Genomic DNA, 19,119 nt, shown 5'->3' with positions numbered 1-19,119 from the left:
TGTGACCTGGACGCTGAAATAAACACACTCTCACAAGTGCTTTTGCTTACGGTGTTCACACCAACAACAGGGAAGCAAGCTAAGCCATCTGCCCAACACGCACTGAAACAGTACAGAAAAGACTTAAATAACAGCCAGCGTGTGGCAGGACAGCCAGGCAGGGAGGCTACACAGGGAGACCTTGTCTTGAAAAACTAACAATAAACATATACATACACATATACACACACATACTAAAAAATAAAAACATAACCAAAGTCACTATACAAAAATAAACAATTAACTTTATTAAGTCATGACTTCAGCCCTTACAATGATTTGTTTTTTTAAAAAAATATCAGTTTAGAGTACTATTGAAAGTGAGTATGCACAATAAATAGAAAAGGGGGCTGTGCAGTGCTGGAGGCATATTAACTACCTTACTGCTGCCTACAGGGGCAGACAAAATTCTGACACACAATCAGCATTTTCAAAGTGCAGAGGAAGCACCTGGGAGGAGGTTTCAAATGTCTAGAAAAGTAGCTGAGAGCCCTGGACCACTCACCGAAAACAAAAACAACACACAAGCCACTCAGTGTACCTGGGACCAACGTCCCAACAATGCTGAATTATCTACTGCTACCCTTAAGAACCATTTAAAATACCAAAATGCTAAGACTTCATTAGCAGTTTTTTAAATCAGAGTTTTAACATTAAATATATGATTATTCAAATATCCTAAGCCATAGGGAAGGCTCAATAACAATAAGTTACAAATACTCTGAACCTAATAACTTAAACATGATACGGTTAATAAAGCACACACTGCATCTCAGTGACCCTTTCATGTGAGGTGGTAAGTACTGTTAGCTCTGTACATCAAGGGATGCAGCATCCTCGTGTGGTGATGACATCCCTTATTACAAAGGCAGAACCTGCAAAGATACACATTACTTTTGAGCTACACTTGATTGAAGAAATAATTCTATGTACAAGTGGGTTCATATTCAATGTGCAAATTTTCAGTGGAGCGGGCTTAGAATCAAGGCAGGTTTAACAAACACTTTCTGACTTCTCATAAGAAGGTGAAAGGACCTCCTGTAAGTGAACAAGCTGGTCAGAAGCAGGCGGTGGCAGTTCTCTTAGGTATGGTGAATTTCATGCAGCATCAACTCCCGGGGTATGCTTGTTTCTGGGCCATACAGCTTGCATGCTCTTCTTTCAAAGGCAGCTACCATCTGTTTCACAACTTCATCGAAGAACAACGTAGCAAGCTGAGAGTGCAGAAGCGAGCGGAATTCAAAAGAAATCTGTAGGAAAATGATAAAAATTATTTTATACATATTTGTTAGGCACAGTGACACAAATCTATAATGCCAGCACTCATGAGGCTGAAGCAGGAGTATTGGGAATTTAAAACTAGCCTAATATACACAGCAAGTTCCAGCCTAGCCTGAGCTTTAAAAAAAAAAAAAAAAAAAAAAAAAAAAAAAAAAAAAAAAAGCAAGGGTTGAGCAAAGCTAGGTGCTACAGAGCTGTAATCCCAGCCCTTGGCAGATCCAAGTTCAAGGCTAGCCACTGTGAGGCTGTGTGGTGAGATCTGGCACCTGCTGGGAGATGGGATCACTTTTACTGTAATACCAACAATGCTGCAATGAACTCAAGTAAATAAAAACCAAGGAACACGATTTTACGGCATGGAGTCTCACTGGCCTCAACAGTAAGATGAAGACTGGGGTAGCTTTGCTAAATGAAGATGTCAAATCTTTGACTAATTTAGTGTGTGTACGTGTGCGCACATGCATGTGCACAGTCCTGAAATGGCACACAAACGGAGGTCAGAGAGCAACTTTCAGGAGCTCACGCTCTCCTCTCATACATCCCGGGGGTTGAACTCAGGTCGTCCGTCCTGACTGCCTGTGTCTCTATCTTCTCAGTCACCAGGCCAGCCCTGTTCAATGCACTTATCATTCTGATTTCTTTTTAAGTGTTTTCAATACATCCATCCGTCTGTCTGTCTGTCTACCTATCATCTATCTATCTAAGTGTGTGGAGAAGGAGGAGGGCTCTGCAGAGGTCAGAGGATAACCTAATGGGCTAAGTTCTCTCTCCACCATGTAGGAACTGGCTGGAGACTGAACTAGGGTCTCAGCATCTTGCCAAGACTATTCTGATTTCTCATTAGCATCTACATGCAGCCTTCTCCACAACGGATGAAAGCGACTGCTCTGACAGTTACCGGTCCTTATGAGAGGCACAGCAGAAAGCTGCTATTGCCCGTGCATGCACATGCATGCCACCACCAGCCAGGCAGCCAAAGAGCTAGAACTTCACCAATACCTTCTGTGGCTCTGGATACATTCAAGACAGTTACTTTAGGCACCATTACTGTAAGGACCTAATATCCTCTGAATCATAAACATATTTTAACTTTCTTTGATCAACTGACTGCAATGCTGGGACCACACCCAGAGCTTTCAGTGAGTCCTACCCTAAGTCCTAGCCTTTATTTTTATTTTTTTCTTCCTTGTACTAGGACTTGATACTAGGACCTCTCACACACTGGGCAAGCTCTCAATTTTCTATTTTGAGATAGGGTCTCACCGAGCTGGCTAGGCTCGGCTCACACTCACCGAGTGCAGAAATCATTCCTTCTTGCCTCAGTCTCTCCTGTAATTGGGATGAATACAGGCTTACACTACGATGTATGGCTCCTAGCTTTTTATTCTTAAATACCCTTTTGTTTACTTGGTTTTTTCTTTTTGAGACAGTATTTCACTGTGTAGCTCTGGCTGTCCTGGAAACTTCCTCTGTAGACCAGGCTGGCCTCAAACTCAGAGATTCGCCTGCCTCTGTCTCCTGAGTGCTGGCTTCAAAGGTGTATGGCCATACCTGGCCAAATAACTTTCTTGTAGCTGGTCTGTAGTGATGCATGCCTTTAATCCTAGCACCCAGAAAAAGAAAAGATAAGCCCAGGGCCTAGGCATCCTAAACAGGCACTCAGCACTGAACTATACCCCCCAGTGTAGGCATGTTTCATAATCTGGATTTGTACAGGGAAGGAATGAAGTCAGTGTTACAGATTTCATAGAAGTGTTAGGGCTGAATATGAGTTGATAGTGCTTACCTACCATGCACACTCTTTAATCCCTGCCACCACATAAAAACAGCCAGGCATGGTGGTGCATGCCTGGAATCCCAGCACGCTCATGGTGCAAGCAGGTAAATTTTACAAGTCCAAAGGCAATCCTAGCTCAAACTCTATTGGAGGCCAGCCTAGGATACATGAGATTTTGTCTCAAAAACAATTAAATGAGATATTTATTAAGCACTAGTAGAGAAAAAGAGTATTCAATACTCAAAAATTTTAAATGTTTTAAAATTTTGTTTCAATAATCTCTCTAAGCATGAGATAATTACAGTGGTTTAAAAGGTGTATTATTAATTTAAGCATGACAGTGCAACAATTTAATCCCAGTACTTGGGAGGCAGAGGCAGGTAGATCTCTGAGTTCAAGGCCAGCCTGTCAACAAAGGGAGTTCCAGAACAGCCAGAGCTACATAGTGAAACTCTGTCTGGAAAAAACAAAAACAAAGGCCACCTCAAAACCAAAAACGAGGCCGGGTGTGGTGGTGTAGACCTTTAATCCCAGCACTGGGAAGGCAGAGGCAGGTGGATCGATTGAATTGAGGCCAGCCTGGTCTACAGAGTGAGTCCAGGACAGTCAAAGCTACACAAAGAAACCCTGTCTTGGAAAAAACAAAAAAGGGAAAACAGCATTATTAGCTGTAAGTGTGTCTGTATCTGCTATAATCCTAGCACTCAGGAGGATGAAGGATGACAGTGATGTTGAGGCCAGCCCAAGCTGTGCAGTAAAGTCCAGCCCAGGCTATGAGTAAAACTATGCCTCAAAAAATGCATAAATTGGAGCTGGCAAGATGGTTCAGCGGTACCCATGTGGGTACAACGACCCACATGACAGAAGGACAGAACAGACTCTTAAAAGATATTCTCTGACCTCTACCTGTGTGCTCTGGCACACACACATAAACAAGAACTTTTGGGGCCAGAGAGATGGCTCAGTAGTTAAAGGCACTAACTAGGACCTGGGATCAACTCCCAGCACCCACATGGCGGCTCACAACTATCTATATTTTCAAGATCTGACACCCTTACATAGACATACATGCAGGCAAAACACTAATGCACATAAAATAAAAATAAGTAAATCATTTTAAGAGAGAGAGAACTTTATAATAGACTTACTGAAAAATCTAAGGTACAAGTCCTTGGATAGCCAGGAAGACCTGGGCTAAAACGCCAAATAGTCTCCAAATGATTGAAAAGTTTCCCATCAGTACAAGATGCCTAAAACAAAATGGAAAGAAAAAAGAAGTTAAACACCTGACATATGAGCAAGAATATACTATAAGTGAGGCTTACTTCCTTGAAAAGGAATCATTGTTCTCAGCTCAGAATACCAGAGATGACAACGTCTAGTAGTTTGGCACAGTTCTTTTCTTCTCCTCTAGGACCCTCAGGACTGCCAGCTGCTCTCTCTTGCCTGTGTTCACCCACTGTGCTACTTAGCTATATTAGATTGTTCCTCTCCCAACATAATAGTGTGTGTGGGGTATGACTTCTCCTGTGTGTTGACAGCAGGTGCCTTTCTCAACCGCTATCCACCTTTTTGAGAGAGGGTCTCTGTGATGTAGAATCACTTTGGAGGCAAATCTCTATGCATGTTTTTAGAGACACGATGGCGAGCCCTGACCCGCATGTCAGGGTGCATGATTCCTGGAACTGGGGTCCTGGACTGAATGAAAAGGAGGAAGTGAAGCAGCAGCGCCGCTGCTCCCTGGTTCCTGACTGCAGCTGCAGCGTGGCCGTGCGCCTCGAGCTTTCTGCTGCCATGGTTCACTTGAACTACAGTCAGAGCGAACCCTTCCTCCCTCCAGCGGCTCACGTCAGGTATCTGGCCACAGCACAGACAGCTACAACAGTCTCTCGCTGAACCTGGACTCATCACTCTGGCAAGGCTGGCCGGCCACTGCGCTTCAGAGGCCCACCTGTCTCAGCCCTCCAGTACTGGGGTCACAGCCATGTCACCATGCCCTGTTTTCACAATGAACACTGGAGATCCACACTCAGGTCCTTAGGCTTGCACAGGGGGAGTCCCCCAACCCCAAGGGGTGAAAAAAAAAAAAACAACTCAATTCCAGTTGTTACTTAGAGGTGATAATGAATGAGTTAAAATACTATGCTACAGCCACGTGGTGGTGGCATACATCTTTAATCCTAGCAGAGGCAGGCAGACCTCAGTGACTTCAAGGCCATCCTAATCTACAGAGGGAATTCTGGACAGCCAGGGCTAAATAGAGAAACCCTGTCTCAAAAAACAAAACAAAAAACCAAAAGCACCCACCCCCCCCCCAAAAAAAAAAAACCAAAAGAACTAAGACTACATTTCTTTTTTTTTTTTTAAGATTTATTTATTTACTATGTAAGTGTTCTGACTATATATATGCCTACGCACAAGAGGGCATTAGATCTCATAAATGGTTATAAGCAAATATGTGGTTGCTGCGAATTGAACCCAGGTCCTCTTGAAGAGCAAGCGATGCTCTTAAGCTCTGACCCATCTCTCTAGCCCCCTACACCACACTTCTTTAAGTTGTAAAATAACATGCGCTGTGTACCATCACTCATAAGGTATCTGGTACATCTCTCTAGGATAAGCTGTTTTGCCTGCCTGCATATCTGTTGTAGTGAGAATTCTGGTTTCTTTAAAAACAGAAATGCTGGCCAGGTAGTTGCAACGCACGCCTTTAATCCCAGCCCTTGGGAGGCAGAGGCAGGTGGACTGCTGTGAGTTCGAGGCCAGCCTGGTCTACAAAGTGAGTCCAGGACAGTCAAGGCTACACAGAGAAGAAACCCTGTCTTGAAAAACCAAAGGGGGAAAAAACCCAGAAATGCTACATGAATGCATTTTTGTTTTAATCCCAGGTGTAGTATATGGGGCTGCTTCAGACTGTCCATAGCAGCTCTGATTTGTCTTGTGTTCTGGCAGGGGTGTGATTTTGCCAGGTAAAGATAGTTTACATTTGGAAGCCTGGGAACTCTTTATAGGGTATATAAATGGCAGAGCCCTGAGAGAGGCTATGGCTACTGATCCTCCGGCTGCTGCTGCTGTTGTTTGGATACTGTTGGTTGCTGTTTGTTAAGTAGAAAAATTGGACTTGCCCCAAGGAACTTGCCCCTCATCAGTAGAAACTAGTCTAATAAAATCAATGCCCCCTTTTCTCTCTAATCTTTCTCTCCGACCTAGTCCTGGGGGTTAGAGCGGTGCAATATGGGTGGAGAAGAGTGACAGGAAAAGGAACCCAATCAAGTAGCCAAAACTTTGGCTGATCTGTGAAGCACTCGCATGCCTGGTACCCACGCAAGTCAGAAGAGGGCGTCAGATCCCCTGGACCTGGAGTCATAGGTGGCTGTGAGCCACCATGTGGGTGCTAGGAATGGAAGCAAGTGTACTTAACCACCGAGCAATCCATCCAGCCCCTTGAATGTGTGGGAGGCTGTGTGAGAGTATCAGCATCATGCGCATCAGGTGTCCACAAAGGCCAGAGAGCAGTAGACACCCTGGGACTTCACTCTTTACTCTTTACTTCTACATATAGTTTTTCTGAAAAGTCTAGGTATGATTCTTTTTTTTTTTTTTTTTTTTTTTTTTTTGGTTTTTCGAGTCAGGGTCTCTTTGTAGCCTTGGCTGTTCTGGACTCACTTTGTAGACCAGGCTGGCCTCGATCTCACAGCGATCCGCCCAACTCTGCCTCCCGAGTGCTGGGATTAAAGGCGTGCGCCACCACGCCCGGCTAGGTATGATTCTTTACTCTGCTTATTTTTCAGTGTAATTTAAGTGTACACTGTGTACACAGAGAAAAACAAAACAAAACAAACAAAAAACTCAAAAAACAAAAGAAAAGAAAAAGAATGAAAACAAAAGAAAAAAATTAGAGGGAGTAAAAGTATGATGACTCAATGGCGCGCATGTCAATAGCACCTAAAAGTAAGGTCCTTGGGCTGGAGAGATGGCTCAGAGGTTAAGAACAGTGCCTGCTCTTCCAAAGGTCCTGAGTTCAATTCTTCAGTTACCACATGGTAGCTCAGAACCATCTACAATAAGATCTGGTGCCCTCTTCTGGTCTACAGGTGAACAGGCAGGCAGAATACTATATAAATAATAAATAACTAAATCTTTAAAAAAAGAAAAAAAGAATATTATCCTATGGAATTCTGCTTGTCTGGAAATCACACCTTAACCACAGTACCCAGGAAGCAGAAGGTTGAGCTCTATGGGTTCGAGGCTAGCCTGGTCTATGGTAATTTTCAGCCCAAGGATACATGGTGAGACCCTCAAAACCAACAAAAAGGCTGGGTGTTTTTCTTTCTTCCTTTTTTTTTAAAGTTGTGTTTATTTATTTATTGTATATGAGTGCTTTATCTGCCCAAGAGGGCATCAGATGACATCTAGGTGGCTGTGAGACACCATGTGGCTCTCTGCTCCACATTTACCTTCTTAACAGTTCTTTAATCCTTTGCTGTCTTATCACTTCTCCAACTTATAAAATAACTATATTGTGTATGTACATTAACACATTGTGCTAAAAATATTAAATATATTAATTTTTTTTTTCTCTTTTTTAAAAGACAGGTGCACTTTTTGGTTTTTCGAGACAGGGTTTCTCTGTGTTAGCCTTGGCTATCCTGGACTTGCTTTGTAGACCAGGCTGGCTTCAAACTCACAGCGATCCACCTGTCTCTGCCTCCCGAGTGCCAGGATTAAAGGCGTGCGCCACCACGCCAGGCTGACAGGTGTACTTTATAACCCAGGCTAGCCTGAAATTCATAATCCACTTGTCTAAGCCACTTTACTGTTAGGATTGTGGACAGATCCTGTTTTAATAGAGCAAAGATGAAAACATTTCTCACTGCTGTGGGCCAGATGATCTATATGGTGATTCAATAGTCTTCAGCAAAAGAAAAACTTACCTTTACCAAATGTGGTTTTACCAAGGTTACCATTGATGTATATCGTTCCAAAACAGGTGGAAACCCAATTTCTAATCGGGTTTTACAATATCCAGATCTCCTTGATATTACGTCTGATTTTTTACACCAAGGAACAAAATGCTTATAGTCCTCCATTCCTGATACTACATCATACATTTCTTGCATTGAGTACCTTAAAGAGAAAGATGAATAATGTTAACAACTGATTCCATGAGACATGAGTTTTAGAAACAATAAGTCAACCACATAATGGAATGGCTCCGAGTTCAAACACAGAAAGTAAAAGAACTGTAAATAGACAGACATATATGGCAAAGGTCACAACTAGGCAGACTGGGGTAGTTTTTAAAGTTTTAATTATTTGTCAAGATGTTAAAATTGTTTCATTGGATATGGTAGAGCTTGCCTGTAATCCCAGCTCTGGGAAAACTGAGGCAACAAAACTCAAAATTCAGCCGGGCGTGGTGGCGCACACCTGTAGTCCCAGCATCCAGGGGAGGCAGAAGCAGGTGGATTTCCATGAGCTAGAGGTCAACCTGGTTTATACAGCGAGTCCAGGATAGGCAAGGCTACACAGAGGAAACCCTGTCTTAGAAAACAAAACACAAAAAAACCCTCCAAACAAACAAAAAAACAAAAAAACAAAAAAAGAGAAAAGAAAAAGAAAAAAGCTACTCCAGAATCTGAGGTAGAGGGATAAACTTGGGCTAGGCTTGGTGGCCTTTAATCTCAGTACCCAGGAGGCAGAGGCAAATGGATCTCTGTGGGTTTGAGGTCAGCCTGGTCTATGTAACAAAACTTTAGGGCTTTATATGACTAAAAGAATGGTCCCCATATTTGAATGCTTGGTCATATGCATGTGGCACTATCTGAGAAGGATTAGAACAAGTTGGAGGAAAGTCGGCTTGTTGGGGTGGGCGTGGCCATATTGGGAGGAGGTGTGTCCCTAGGGGTAGGCAGGCGTTCTCTCGTGCTCTCTTTGCGAATCAACTGCTTCTCTAGTGCCATGCGTGCTGCATGCTTCCTGACATGATGACAATGAACTAACCCTCTGAAACTGTAACCCAGCTCCCAATTAAATCCTTTTTAGAGACAGGGCTTCCCTTTATAGCCCTGGCTGTCCTGGACTCGCTTTGTATACTAGGCTGGCCTCAAACTCAGAGAGATCCACCTGCCTCTGCCTCTTGAGTGCTGGGATTACAGGCGTATGCTACTACCACCCAGTTCTTTTTATTTTTCTTGAGACAGGGTTTCCCTGTGTAGCCTTGGCTGTCCTGGACTCACTCTGTAGACTAGGCTGGCCTTGAACTCAGAGATCCACCTGCCTCTGCCTCTTGAGTGCTTGGTTTAAAGGTGTGTACCACCACGCCCAGAGAATGCTTTCTTTTTTTTTTTTTTAAGAGTTTTCTTGGTCATGGTGTCTCTTCACAGCAATAAATCAGTAACTAAGACAATGACAAATAACAATAAAAATCTGCATATATGTAAAAGGCACCTGACTGAGAGCCAGACATTTAGCTGTTCTTGCTCATAAAGACAAGGAACAATGGTGGTACAGGCCCACCATACTAACACTCAAGAGGCTCTGGGAGGAGGACTGCCAAGAGTTCAAGTCCAGCTTGAGCTACGTGGCCAAGTACCAGGCTAGCCAGTGCTACGCAATGAAACCACGCCTCAAAACCAAATAAATAGATAGATCCTGGACACAGTAAAAAATATAACCACCACAAAATTAGAATTTAATCATAAATTACAAAAGGGAATTTTGAGGGGGGTAGTGTGGGTTGGGGGTGCTGGTGGCACATGCCTTTAATCTCAGCACTAGAGGGGCAGAGGCAGGAAGATCTCTGAGTTGAGGCCAGCTACCAGAGCCACCCCCCCCCCAAAGGGAGTATTTTGGGTTTCAACACAATTTGAGCCCTTATATGCTTTAATTAGTCTTTATAATCATGAAATAATAACAAACAAAAATGTAAGTCATAACTTATTTCCTTTAAATGTAAAGGTTAAATCTATCGTATTCAGTTTATATAGTATTAGCCATTCAACAATACGTATAAAACAGCAAGGGCTACAGACAGGCTAACTGAGGAAAAGCAGTGTGATCTGTAGAAAGAATCCAGAGAGAAAGCAGCATGCTAGTCTATAGAAAATTATAAGCGTGCTTTTATTTTTTTATTTTATTTTTTTAAAGATTTATTTATTTATTACATATACAGTATTTTGCCTGCATGTACTCCTGCCCTCCTGAAGAGGGCACCAGATCTCATTATAGATGGTTGTGGCCACCATCTGGTTGCTGGGAATTGAACTCAGGACCTTTGGAAGAACATACAGTGCTCTTAACCTCTGAGCCATCTCTCCAGCCCCTAAGCGTGCTTTTAATAAGACAACTATTCTATACAAACCCTATAATTCTTCTCTCTGAATACTCTTTTCGTTTGTTCACTAATGGCGCAGTGATTTTGAAGAAAGTTCTTGCATAGATCTCTTTAGGCAACACTGAGGTACGAGGTGGGAGAGTTCTGTTCATCAGGATACCACAGGAAGCCAAGTATCTAAAAAACAAAATTTACAACCCTTTAGATTAAAAACAAAACAAACTATACAGACAGTATAAAAAGAAAGCATATTTGGGCTGGGCATGGTGGCACATGCCTTTAATTCCAGCACTTGGGAGGCAGAGGCAGGGGGATCACTGAGTTCCAGGCCAGCCTGGTCTACAAAGCAAGTCCAGGACAGCCAAGGCTACACAAAGAAACCCTGCCTTAGAAAACCAAAAAAATTAAAAAGCAAGCATATTTGAAAAGAGTTGGCAATTTCAGAGTAGTGCTGAAAACAAAGGCATAGGATCAAAAGACAAACTTCCTATGCAGCCTTAGACATTAGACATGGAACCAGCAGCTGGCAGTGTAGTCAGAGGCTCCTGGCTTTCAGCTGGTAGCTGTGGCATCCAACACACACTGCCACGAGCTTGCTAGTGCCCTCCATCTATTATTCAGTCCATCTTTTTTGTTGTTTTTTTGTTTTTGATTTTGAGACAGGGTCCTCTGTGTAGCCCTGGCGGTCCTAGACTCACTCTGTAGACCAGGCTGGCCTTGAACTCACAGTGATCTGTCTGCCTCTGCCTCCTGAGTGCTGGGATTAAAGGTGTGCGCCACCACGCCTGGCTTATTCAGTCCATCTTTACACCCAAGTTGTTTCCCAGTGTGTTGCAGAGTTTGCCTGATTCCTGCTCCACACCAAGGAGACCAGCAACTAGGTCTCAGTCTCCCATCTGGCGGATTTCAGACCTGCTGCCCCTTTGCCTAGTTATTTATTTCAGCATGTATATGTTACAGGACTTCCTGTTACCCAGCAGCAGCTGTTTGAGTCTATGTACAGATGCCAGCTATGCTCCTGCTCACCGTTTCCTAACAAGCTTACTGAATAACTATTTTATACTCTGCAGCCATTAGTCCACACACCAATAAACTCTTAGTCCACAAACACATATACTCTCATTCTGTGCCTGACTGTTAATCACTACAGATCCCACAGTGAACAGAAAAAACATGTGCCTTACAAAGATTACATTGCAGCTAGGAATTCAAAGGGCACCTGTACTCACATGTATACACCTACAAACAGATATAGACACATAACTAAAAATAAACTCTTTAGCTAGGTGGTGGTGGCGCACGCCTTTAATCCCAGCAATCAGGAGGCAGAGGCAGGCGGATCGCTGTGAGTTCGAGGCCAGCCTGGTCTACAAAGTGAGTCCAGGACAGCCAAGGCTAACACAAAGAAACCCTGTCTCAAAAAACCAATAAATAAATAAATATAAACTTTTTTTAAAAAAGTGTGGACTAGACAGATGGTTCAGCCCTTAACAGTGTATACTGTTCTGGCAGTGACCTGAGCCCGGCTCTCAGAACCCAAACCGGGCAGCTCTCAGCTGCCTTTAACTCTAGCTCCAGGGGATCCGAACCCTCTTCTGGACGCCACACTCTCGTATACATACTCACACACAGACCTACATATATGCACAACATTTTAAAAAGAACATGCCAGGGGCCCAGCAAGAAAGCCAGCAGGTAAAGGTTAACTCGGGAACCTGACAAGTCTCAAAACCCACGTAAAGGCAAAAGGAGAAACCCAGTTGTTCTCCGACTCGCATACATTCATCATACACCGTTTACACAAGTACAGAACGCTAACAACTGCTTTCATGTATTATTTATTTGTTGTTGTTGTTGTTGTTGTTGTTTTTTTCCGAGACAGGGTTTCTCTGTGTAATAGCCCTGGCTGTACTGGAACTCTCTTTGTAGACCAGGCTGGCCTTATACTCACAGAGATCCACCTGCCTCTGCTTCCCTAAGTGCTGGGATTAAAGGTATGCACCACCAAGCCAGGCCACTAAACAATTTTTGTAAAGTGCTAAAATCAAATGGGTGTGGGGACATGAAATCAGAATCTTCTTTAGATAAGGTGTCCCTGGGAGCCCTGTTTTAGTAGCTACATAGTAAGTAGGAGTGTGCTTAGTGGCACAGGCCTGCAATCCCAGATACTCAGATTAGGGCAAAATCTTGAGTTCAAGGTCAGCCTGGAAAATTTAGGGAAAGTATGTCTCAAAATAAAAATGGGTTGGGGCTCTAGCTCAACAGTAAAATGTATATACATGAGTTTAGAAACATACTTATTCATATGTAAATAAGTGGGGGAGGGGTGGTAGGGAAAGAGTTTAGCAATATCCAGAAACTAAGAACGACAGCCTGGCACAGCAGCATGCACCTGTAACCCCCGCATTTTGAGAGGCAGAGGGAGGAAGATCAGCAGGAATTTAAGGACAGCTGCTGTTCTACAAAGTGACTTCCAGGAAGCCAGAACCAGACAGGGAGACCCTATCTCAACAAAGTAACAAGCATCCAGGCTCGAGGGTGGACACTTGCATTACTAGCACTAGGGAGGATCAGGACTTGCAGCCATCCAAGGCGACACACACAGCTTGAGGGCAGCTGAGACTACATGAGAGTCTGTCTGCCTCAGAGAAAACAAAACAAAACAAACTGAAGACGACCCGCAGTGCAGGAGCAGGCCAGGAGGGGAGTACTGAGAAACAAGACTGCAGGCTGAAGAGACGGCTGGGAGGGTGAAGACAGCACCTGCCAGGCAAGCAGGAGGATGTCAGCTCTCAGGACTCACACAGGCTGGGAGAGGTGGCGTAATCAGGAGGCAGAGGCAGGCAGATCGCTCTAAGTTCAAGACTAGCCTGGTCCACAGAGCCAGTCTAAGACAGCCAAGGCTACACAGAGAAACCCTGCCTCGAAAAACCAAAAAAAGAAAAAAAGTCACAGAGCATGTTGTATTTCCTCCAGGGTCGCAGAGCCAAGGAGAGCCCTGGGAGCTCACAAATGAAGGAAGAAAGAAACTATATGGTTGCAAGCCACAGAGAAATCAAGCTGGAACTGAGCGGGGAGCTTCGTCTCTACTGAGGGCTTTCACGGTGAGGAAGGCACCAAGGCAGGCCCAGCTGGAACCCTGGGAGCTACCATAGCAACTTACTAGGCAAGACGTGCTCACTGGTGCAATGACCGCATGACTACTACGTAGGTAACAGGCCGTTTTCTGGTTGGAGCTCAGGCCTACTCTACAGGAAGAAAGGCATGCCTGGTACTGTGCATCTGGGAGGTCAGAGGCCTCAGCATGGAACTTATTACTGTTGTTTTGCTAAATGGACGTGCTGCCAACCTGTTCTCTAACTACGCTTATAGCCGTAGCTCACTGCTGCACTCAGCCTGTGAGACAAGTTTCTTTCTGCAAGTGGATGGAAGTTCATACAGAAACTCATAGGCAGTTAAAGTGCTGAGTAAGTAACTAGTGAACACCCAGCCCTAAATGGGACCCAGCTCGAAGGCTCAGGGAACGATGTAAAAACTGAAGGACGGAGAGGCACAGCACAATAGGGTGTACTCTGGTCACACATGGATATTACACTCATGAACACCCTGCACAAGACGGGGCCCCTCAGCGGCTCAGCAGTTAGAGTGCTCACTGCTACTGCACAGGACCTAGGTTGGGTTCCCAGCACCCACACCAGGTAGCTCTCACAACCACCTGCTACTCACTGGTTAAGAGCACTGGCTGCTCTTTCAGAGGTCCTGAGTTCAATTCCCAGCAACCATATGATGGCTCACAACCATTTATAATAACGGAATCTGATGCCTTTTTCTGGTGTGCAGACAGAGCACTCATACATAAATAAACAAAATTTTAAAACAAAACAAAACATTGGACCTTTCAACATTCCATCACAGATGGGGAAGGTATTCATGAGGCTCCACTCCTCAAGGGACTGGTGGCAGCTGGTCGCTACTGATAAGTGGTCCCTGCTCCCTATAAACAGCCTCCCACCCAAGCTCATGCAGAAAAAGGAAATGGAAAGGAAGATGGCTCAATAGTTAAGCACTTGATAGTTCAGATCCCCTAAAGGCGCAGGGGTGGGTGTGGGGTGCCCACCTAGGATTCCAGCTCAGACGACAAGCTGGGCTGCCAGACTAGACCTACGAGCGAGCTGTGTTCTACTTAAAGAGCTGCCTCAATGAACGCAGTGAGATTAACCAAGCGGTACTCCTAACACAACCTCAGGCCTTCACACCCACGTGCACACACATGCACACCTGAGCAAGTGCACATATGAATGCGTGAATGCACGTGCACAAAAAACTCATGCGCGCGTGCACGGGGTGAGGAGGAAGACCCAAATTCATTATATATATGCATGAAATTGTCAAAGAATTGTTGGAAGGCTGGATCTATGGCCCAGTTGGTAGAATGGGCAAGCCCCCACCTCCAGGAGGGGAGGACTTTGGGCAGGCAGAAAGGCTGAAGAAAGTACAAGGGGGATGGAGGGAGTAGGAAGCAGGCAGCGAGAGCCATGTGGGAAGATGGTTCGGCGGAGAAGTGAGGATAAGTTTAGACTGTTAGCTGAGAGACTGCCCCAGCGAAAGCTCACAACAGATTTCTAACAACAGAGAAGTCGCCGTGTCTGTATGAATTAAACTGCAAAAGGGATCGAGAAAGCCTGGCAATACACATACACTGGAAGACCAAGTCCCTCAAGTTGATCTCTGACCTCCATACAAGTGCACTGCATGTTCATCTATATACAACACACACACACAAACACACACACACACACACACACACACACACACACACCAGATAAGTAAATGTCAAAAGCAGTTCACAGTCTCAGCCGAGTTATAGCTGAGCTGCCAATTTTTGCCTCGTCTACATAAAGCCCTGGGTTCAGTCCCCAGCCACACACAAAACTAGACTTAACAGTGAAGCCTGTAATCACAACACTCGGTGGTGACAAGAGGATAAAACTTAAGCTCATCCTCAGCAGCACAGCAAGTGTGAGGCCAGACTGAGAGACATGAAACCCTATCTTTTCTTTATTTAAGATTTTATTTATTTATTGTACATGAGTGTTCTATTTGCACGTACACCTATATGCCAGAAGAGGGCATTATATCACATTATAGATGGTTGTGAGCCACCATGTAGTTGCCGGGAATTGAACTCAGGAGCTCTGGAAGAGCAGCCAGTGGTTTTAAGCGCTGAGCCATCTGTCCAGCCCCATGAAACTCTATCTTTAAGAAGGAAGGAGTGCCGGGCGGTGGTGCACGCCTCTAATCCCAGCACTCGGAGACAGAAGCAGGTGGATCCCTGTGAGTTTGAGAACAGCCTGGTCTACAAAGTGAGTCCAGGGCAGCCATGGCTACACAAAAAATGAAAAACAACAGCAAACAAACAAAAAAACCCAAAAACCCAAAAACCAACCAACAAACAAAAAAACACCAACAACACCAACACAAAACAAAAGAAGGAAGGAGTAGGGCTGGAGAGATGGCTCAGAGGTTAAGAGCATTGACTGCTCTTCCAGGGGTCCTGAGTTCAATTCCCAGCAACCACACGGTGGCTTACAACCATCTATAATGTGATCTGAAGTCCTCTTCTTCATGCAGGCATACATGCAGACAGAACACTCAAATACACAAAACACATAAATAATAAATTTTTTAAATGATTCTCTCTTTTTTAAAAAATATTTTATTTAATTTATGTGTGCTAGTGTGAGGGTGTCAGATCTTGGAGTCACAGACAGTTGTGAGCTGCCATGTGGGTGCTGGGAATTGAACCCGAGTCCTTTGGAAGAGCAGGCAGTGCTCTTAACCACTGAGCCATCTCTCTAGCCCCCTAAATAATAAATCTTAAAAAGGAGCCAGGCATGGGAGGCAGAGACAGGTGGATCTTTGTGAGTTTGTGGCCAGCCTGTTCTACAGAGTGAGTTCCAGGACAGCCAAGGGCACACAGAGAAACCTGTCTTGAAAAATCAAAACAAATAAAAAAATTATCAATTGTGTGCATGTCAATCCTGGTGACTGAGAAGGCCAGAGGCCTTGGCTTTCCTGGAGCTGGATATATATATATATATATAAGATTTCCACTGTGGATGCTGGGTATTGTGAGAACCATCTCTCCAGCACTGTGCTTTTGTTTTTAAGATAACAGAGGTGCCAAGTATGATGGTACACTCAACCTTTAATCCCAAGACTCAAGAGGCTGAGGCAGGTGGAGCTCTGCCAGTTCCAGGCCAGCCAGGTTTACACAGCAAGTTTCAGGCCAGCCAGGGCTACACAAAGAGACCCTGTCTCTTAAGTTAAAAAAGAAATGTTGCTTCCAGAACATCTGCCTACCATGTACAAGGCCCTGAATTCCTTCTAAAAGATACACACGCACACAGATGTCTGTTCCTAAAGAGAAGAACTTTGGGTCAAGTTGAGTAGGAAATGAACAGCACCAGGTTTTGTAAGAAATTAACACACACACCCCAAGACACCCTTACCTAACCCTGATCATACTCCTTAGGAAACTGTGTATGTTTAAAACAAATGAACAGATTTCCTGACCAGTATGCCTGTTTTGGTTACAGTACCCTGGACAACACATTTATTTCACACACAGTTCAGGGTTAAGGGTGTACAGATCAATGGTAGAGCTGGTTAACATGTTCATGGCCCTGGGGTTGGCTCCAGCATCTTTCCCCTTCACCCCAAAGGACAAATTGCACCGTGGGGAGCCGTGTAATTACGTGCATACACAGTTAAACCAACAACTGAATTCTGAAACACATCGAAAACACCCTTTTTATCACTGTTACTCCAAAACTACTCTTTCAAATAACCTATTATAATAAAGCCCAGCACACAAGCTAATGTTAACATTTTTATATATTTACAGGCTAGTCTGGGCTTCCTGAACACAAGCCTCAAACCATGACAGCAAATCAGCATTTAATGAGTAATATAAACAGTATGCCAAAGTCACGTCCTGCTTGGAGAGCTATCTTTTGAGGATAAACGATCTGATTTCACAGTTTCAACGTGTTTGTGTGGGATCTGGAGGTGGAGCACTGGTTGCTTGTTTTTGAGACAGATCTCACCACGTAGCTCTGACTGATCTGCAGTTAGCGACGCAGACCTGGCTGGCCTCCAAACACCAGGCTAAGGCCTCTTTGTTGATATTTTAAAGTCTTCACTCACTGATATGTTCTGGAGATCCGTAGGATTTGTGCTTTCTCCTCCATAATGTATACACATCGATTCATTTCAAATACTAACTTTACTTTTTGGTCTTGAGGCTGGCTCACTTTGTAGTTCAGGCTGGCTTCGAGCTCAACGCGGATCCTCCTACCTTATCCTTACTGCTAAGATTACAGGTGTGAGCCACCACAAATTTTGTTTTTTGAGAATACTTTATTACAGTATTATTCGTAATAAAAGCTACGTAGTAAACTTAGAGTATCCCTCAGGTCTTTACGTTCATCTCCACCCTCAATCTCCTAAAATGGACCAACCAGGAAAACCAGAGGCAGAGCCATCTTCAAGGTTAGAGGACCTCTAAGTCACAGTGGAGTGGCGGGTGAGGGGGAAAGGTTGGCTGCGTTTCATTTTGCAAGCGCTGAGTGGCCGGGGTCAAAGAACTCCACAGGCAGTGACAAGGCGTCTGCCAGACGGTTCACCGTCAGGACACGCACTCCCACGGCCCCGGGAGCCCGCCGCCCTCGGGCACGGTTAAACTTTTCCGACCGCAGCCAGCCACAGAGAGGAGGCCGGAAGGGCGGGAGCCAGGGGCCCGGCTGCTTCTCAGTGGCTCCCACGGTCTCCTCGTCGCTGACTCACCCTGAAAATACGAGGTACACGCAGGCCGGCCGGCGGAGCTCCGCGCCCCACTTCTCCGAGTCTAGGGTCAGCGCCCCGGCCGCAGGCCCGCCCCGCGCCCGCAAAACCTCCGCTCGCTACCTTACGTTGCGCGCAGGCCCCCGCGCCGGGGCTTCCGTCACGGTAGTTGACTTCGAACGGCACCCCGATGCCACCCTCGCCAGGGCCCTCTGACTGGTCCGAGCTGCCATGATCATCTTTACGAAGCCGGTAGCCGACGCCGGCCCCGGGCCCGAAGCACCGCCCTCAGGCCAGCCCGGCGGGAGGGCTCCTGCGCCTCCCAGCCAATCCGCAGGCCCTCTGGGGCAACAGGACACGCCCCTTACCACTCACTCCCGCCCGCTCGTGACGTCACGACGACATCAGGATGACGCACGCGTCCAGCGCCACGTCCCATCGGCCAATCAAAGGGGCGCAAGGCTCCAGGACCCGCGCCGCTCCCACCACGCGCCTGCGCACTTATGTAATCTTCCTGACTCAAGCCTAGGTTTTTTTTTTTTCCTGGAGCTCGTTGGGGTAGAGTCTCGAGGCTCTGCTCGTGAGGCCCTCCCTGCAGCGGGCGGGGAGAGCCCAGGAGTTGGTTAGTTATGTAACTGTTCAGCACTCCCTCCCACCCCCCCCACACCCACCCCACCCCACCCACCCCCGGTGCTGGCCCAGCACGTTCTCGCGCCCGCTGCCAGGCCTGGCAGCTCTTACTGTTAATGATGGTCTAAATGGTACCTGCTGTGCTGACCCTGAGGGGTTGTTCCCAGGGCAACTCTGGGTCATGCGGTCCGGGAACTGGCCCAGGGACCTG

General features: G+C 45.5%; 1 protein-coding gene across 1 annotated transcript; it reads right to left on the bottom strand.

The window, feature by feature from the left end:
- Positions 1-258: 258 nt before the first annotated feature.
- COQ10B (coenzyme Q10B) lies at positions 259-18,642 on the bottom strand. Its single transcript, XM_084779478.1, has 5 exons — positions 18,402-18,642; positions 10,461-10,610; positions 8,032-8,224; positions 4,246-4,347; positions 259-1,289 (listed from the first exon to the last, which is right to left on the bottom strand). The coding sequence occupies exons 1-5, from the start codon at positions 18,515-18,517 to the stop codon at positions 1,122-1,124; spliced, it is 729 nt and encodes a 242-aa protein (XP_084635604.1). The 5' UTR covers positions 18,518-18,642; the 3' UTR covers positions 259-1,121.
- Between the last annotated feature and the right edge of the window lie 477 nt (positions 18,643-19,119).

The sequence above is a fragment of the Acomys minous genome, assembly GCF_964271855.1.
Source record: "Acomys minous genome assembly, chromosome: 4".
Lineage (NCBI taxonomy): Eukaryota > Metazoa > Chordata > Mammalia > Rodentia > Muridae > Acomys > Acomys minous.
Note: the sequence above shows the minus strand (reverse complement) of the source record. Positions and strands in the feature narration are given on the sequence as shown.

Excerpts from the sequence above, each read along its gene's own strand:
- COQ10B (XM_084779478.1), bottom strand. The coding sequence starts at position 18,517 with ATGATCATGGCAGCTCGGACCAGTCAGAGGGCCCTGGCGAGGGTGGCA. Across the intron at positions 8,225-10,460 it reads TCAGAGAGAAGAATTATAGG|GTACTCAATGCAAGAAATGT; the intron begins GTTTGTATAGAA and ends TTTCTCTTTAAG. Across the intron at positions 1,290-4,245 it reads CTTGTACCTTAGATTTTTCA|ATTTCTTTTGAATTCCGCTC; the intron begins GTAAGTCTATTA and ends ATTTTCCTACAG.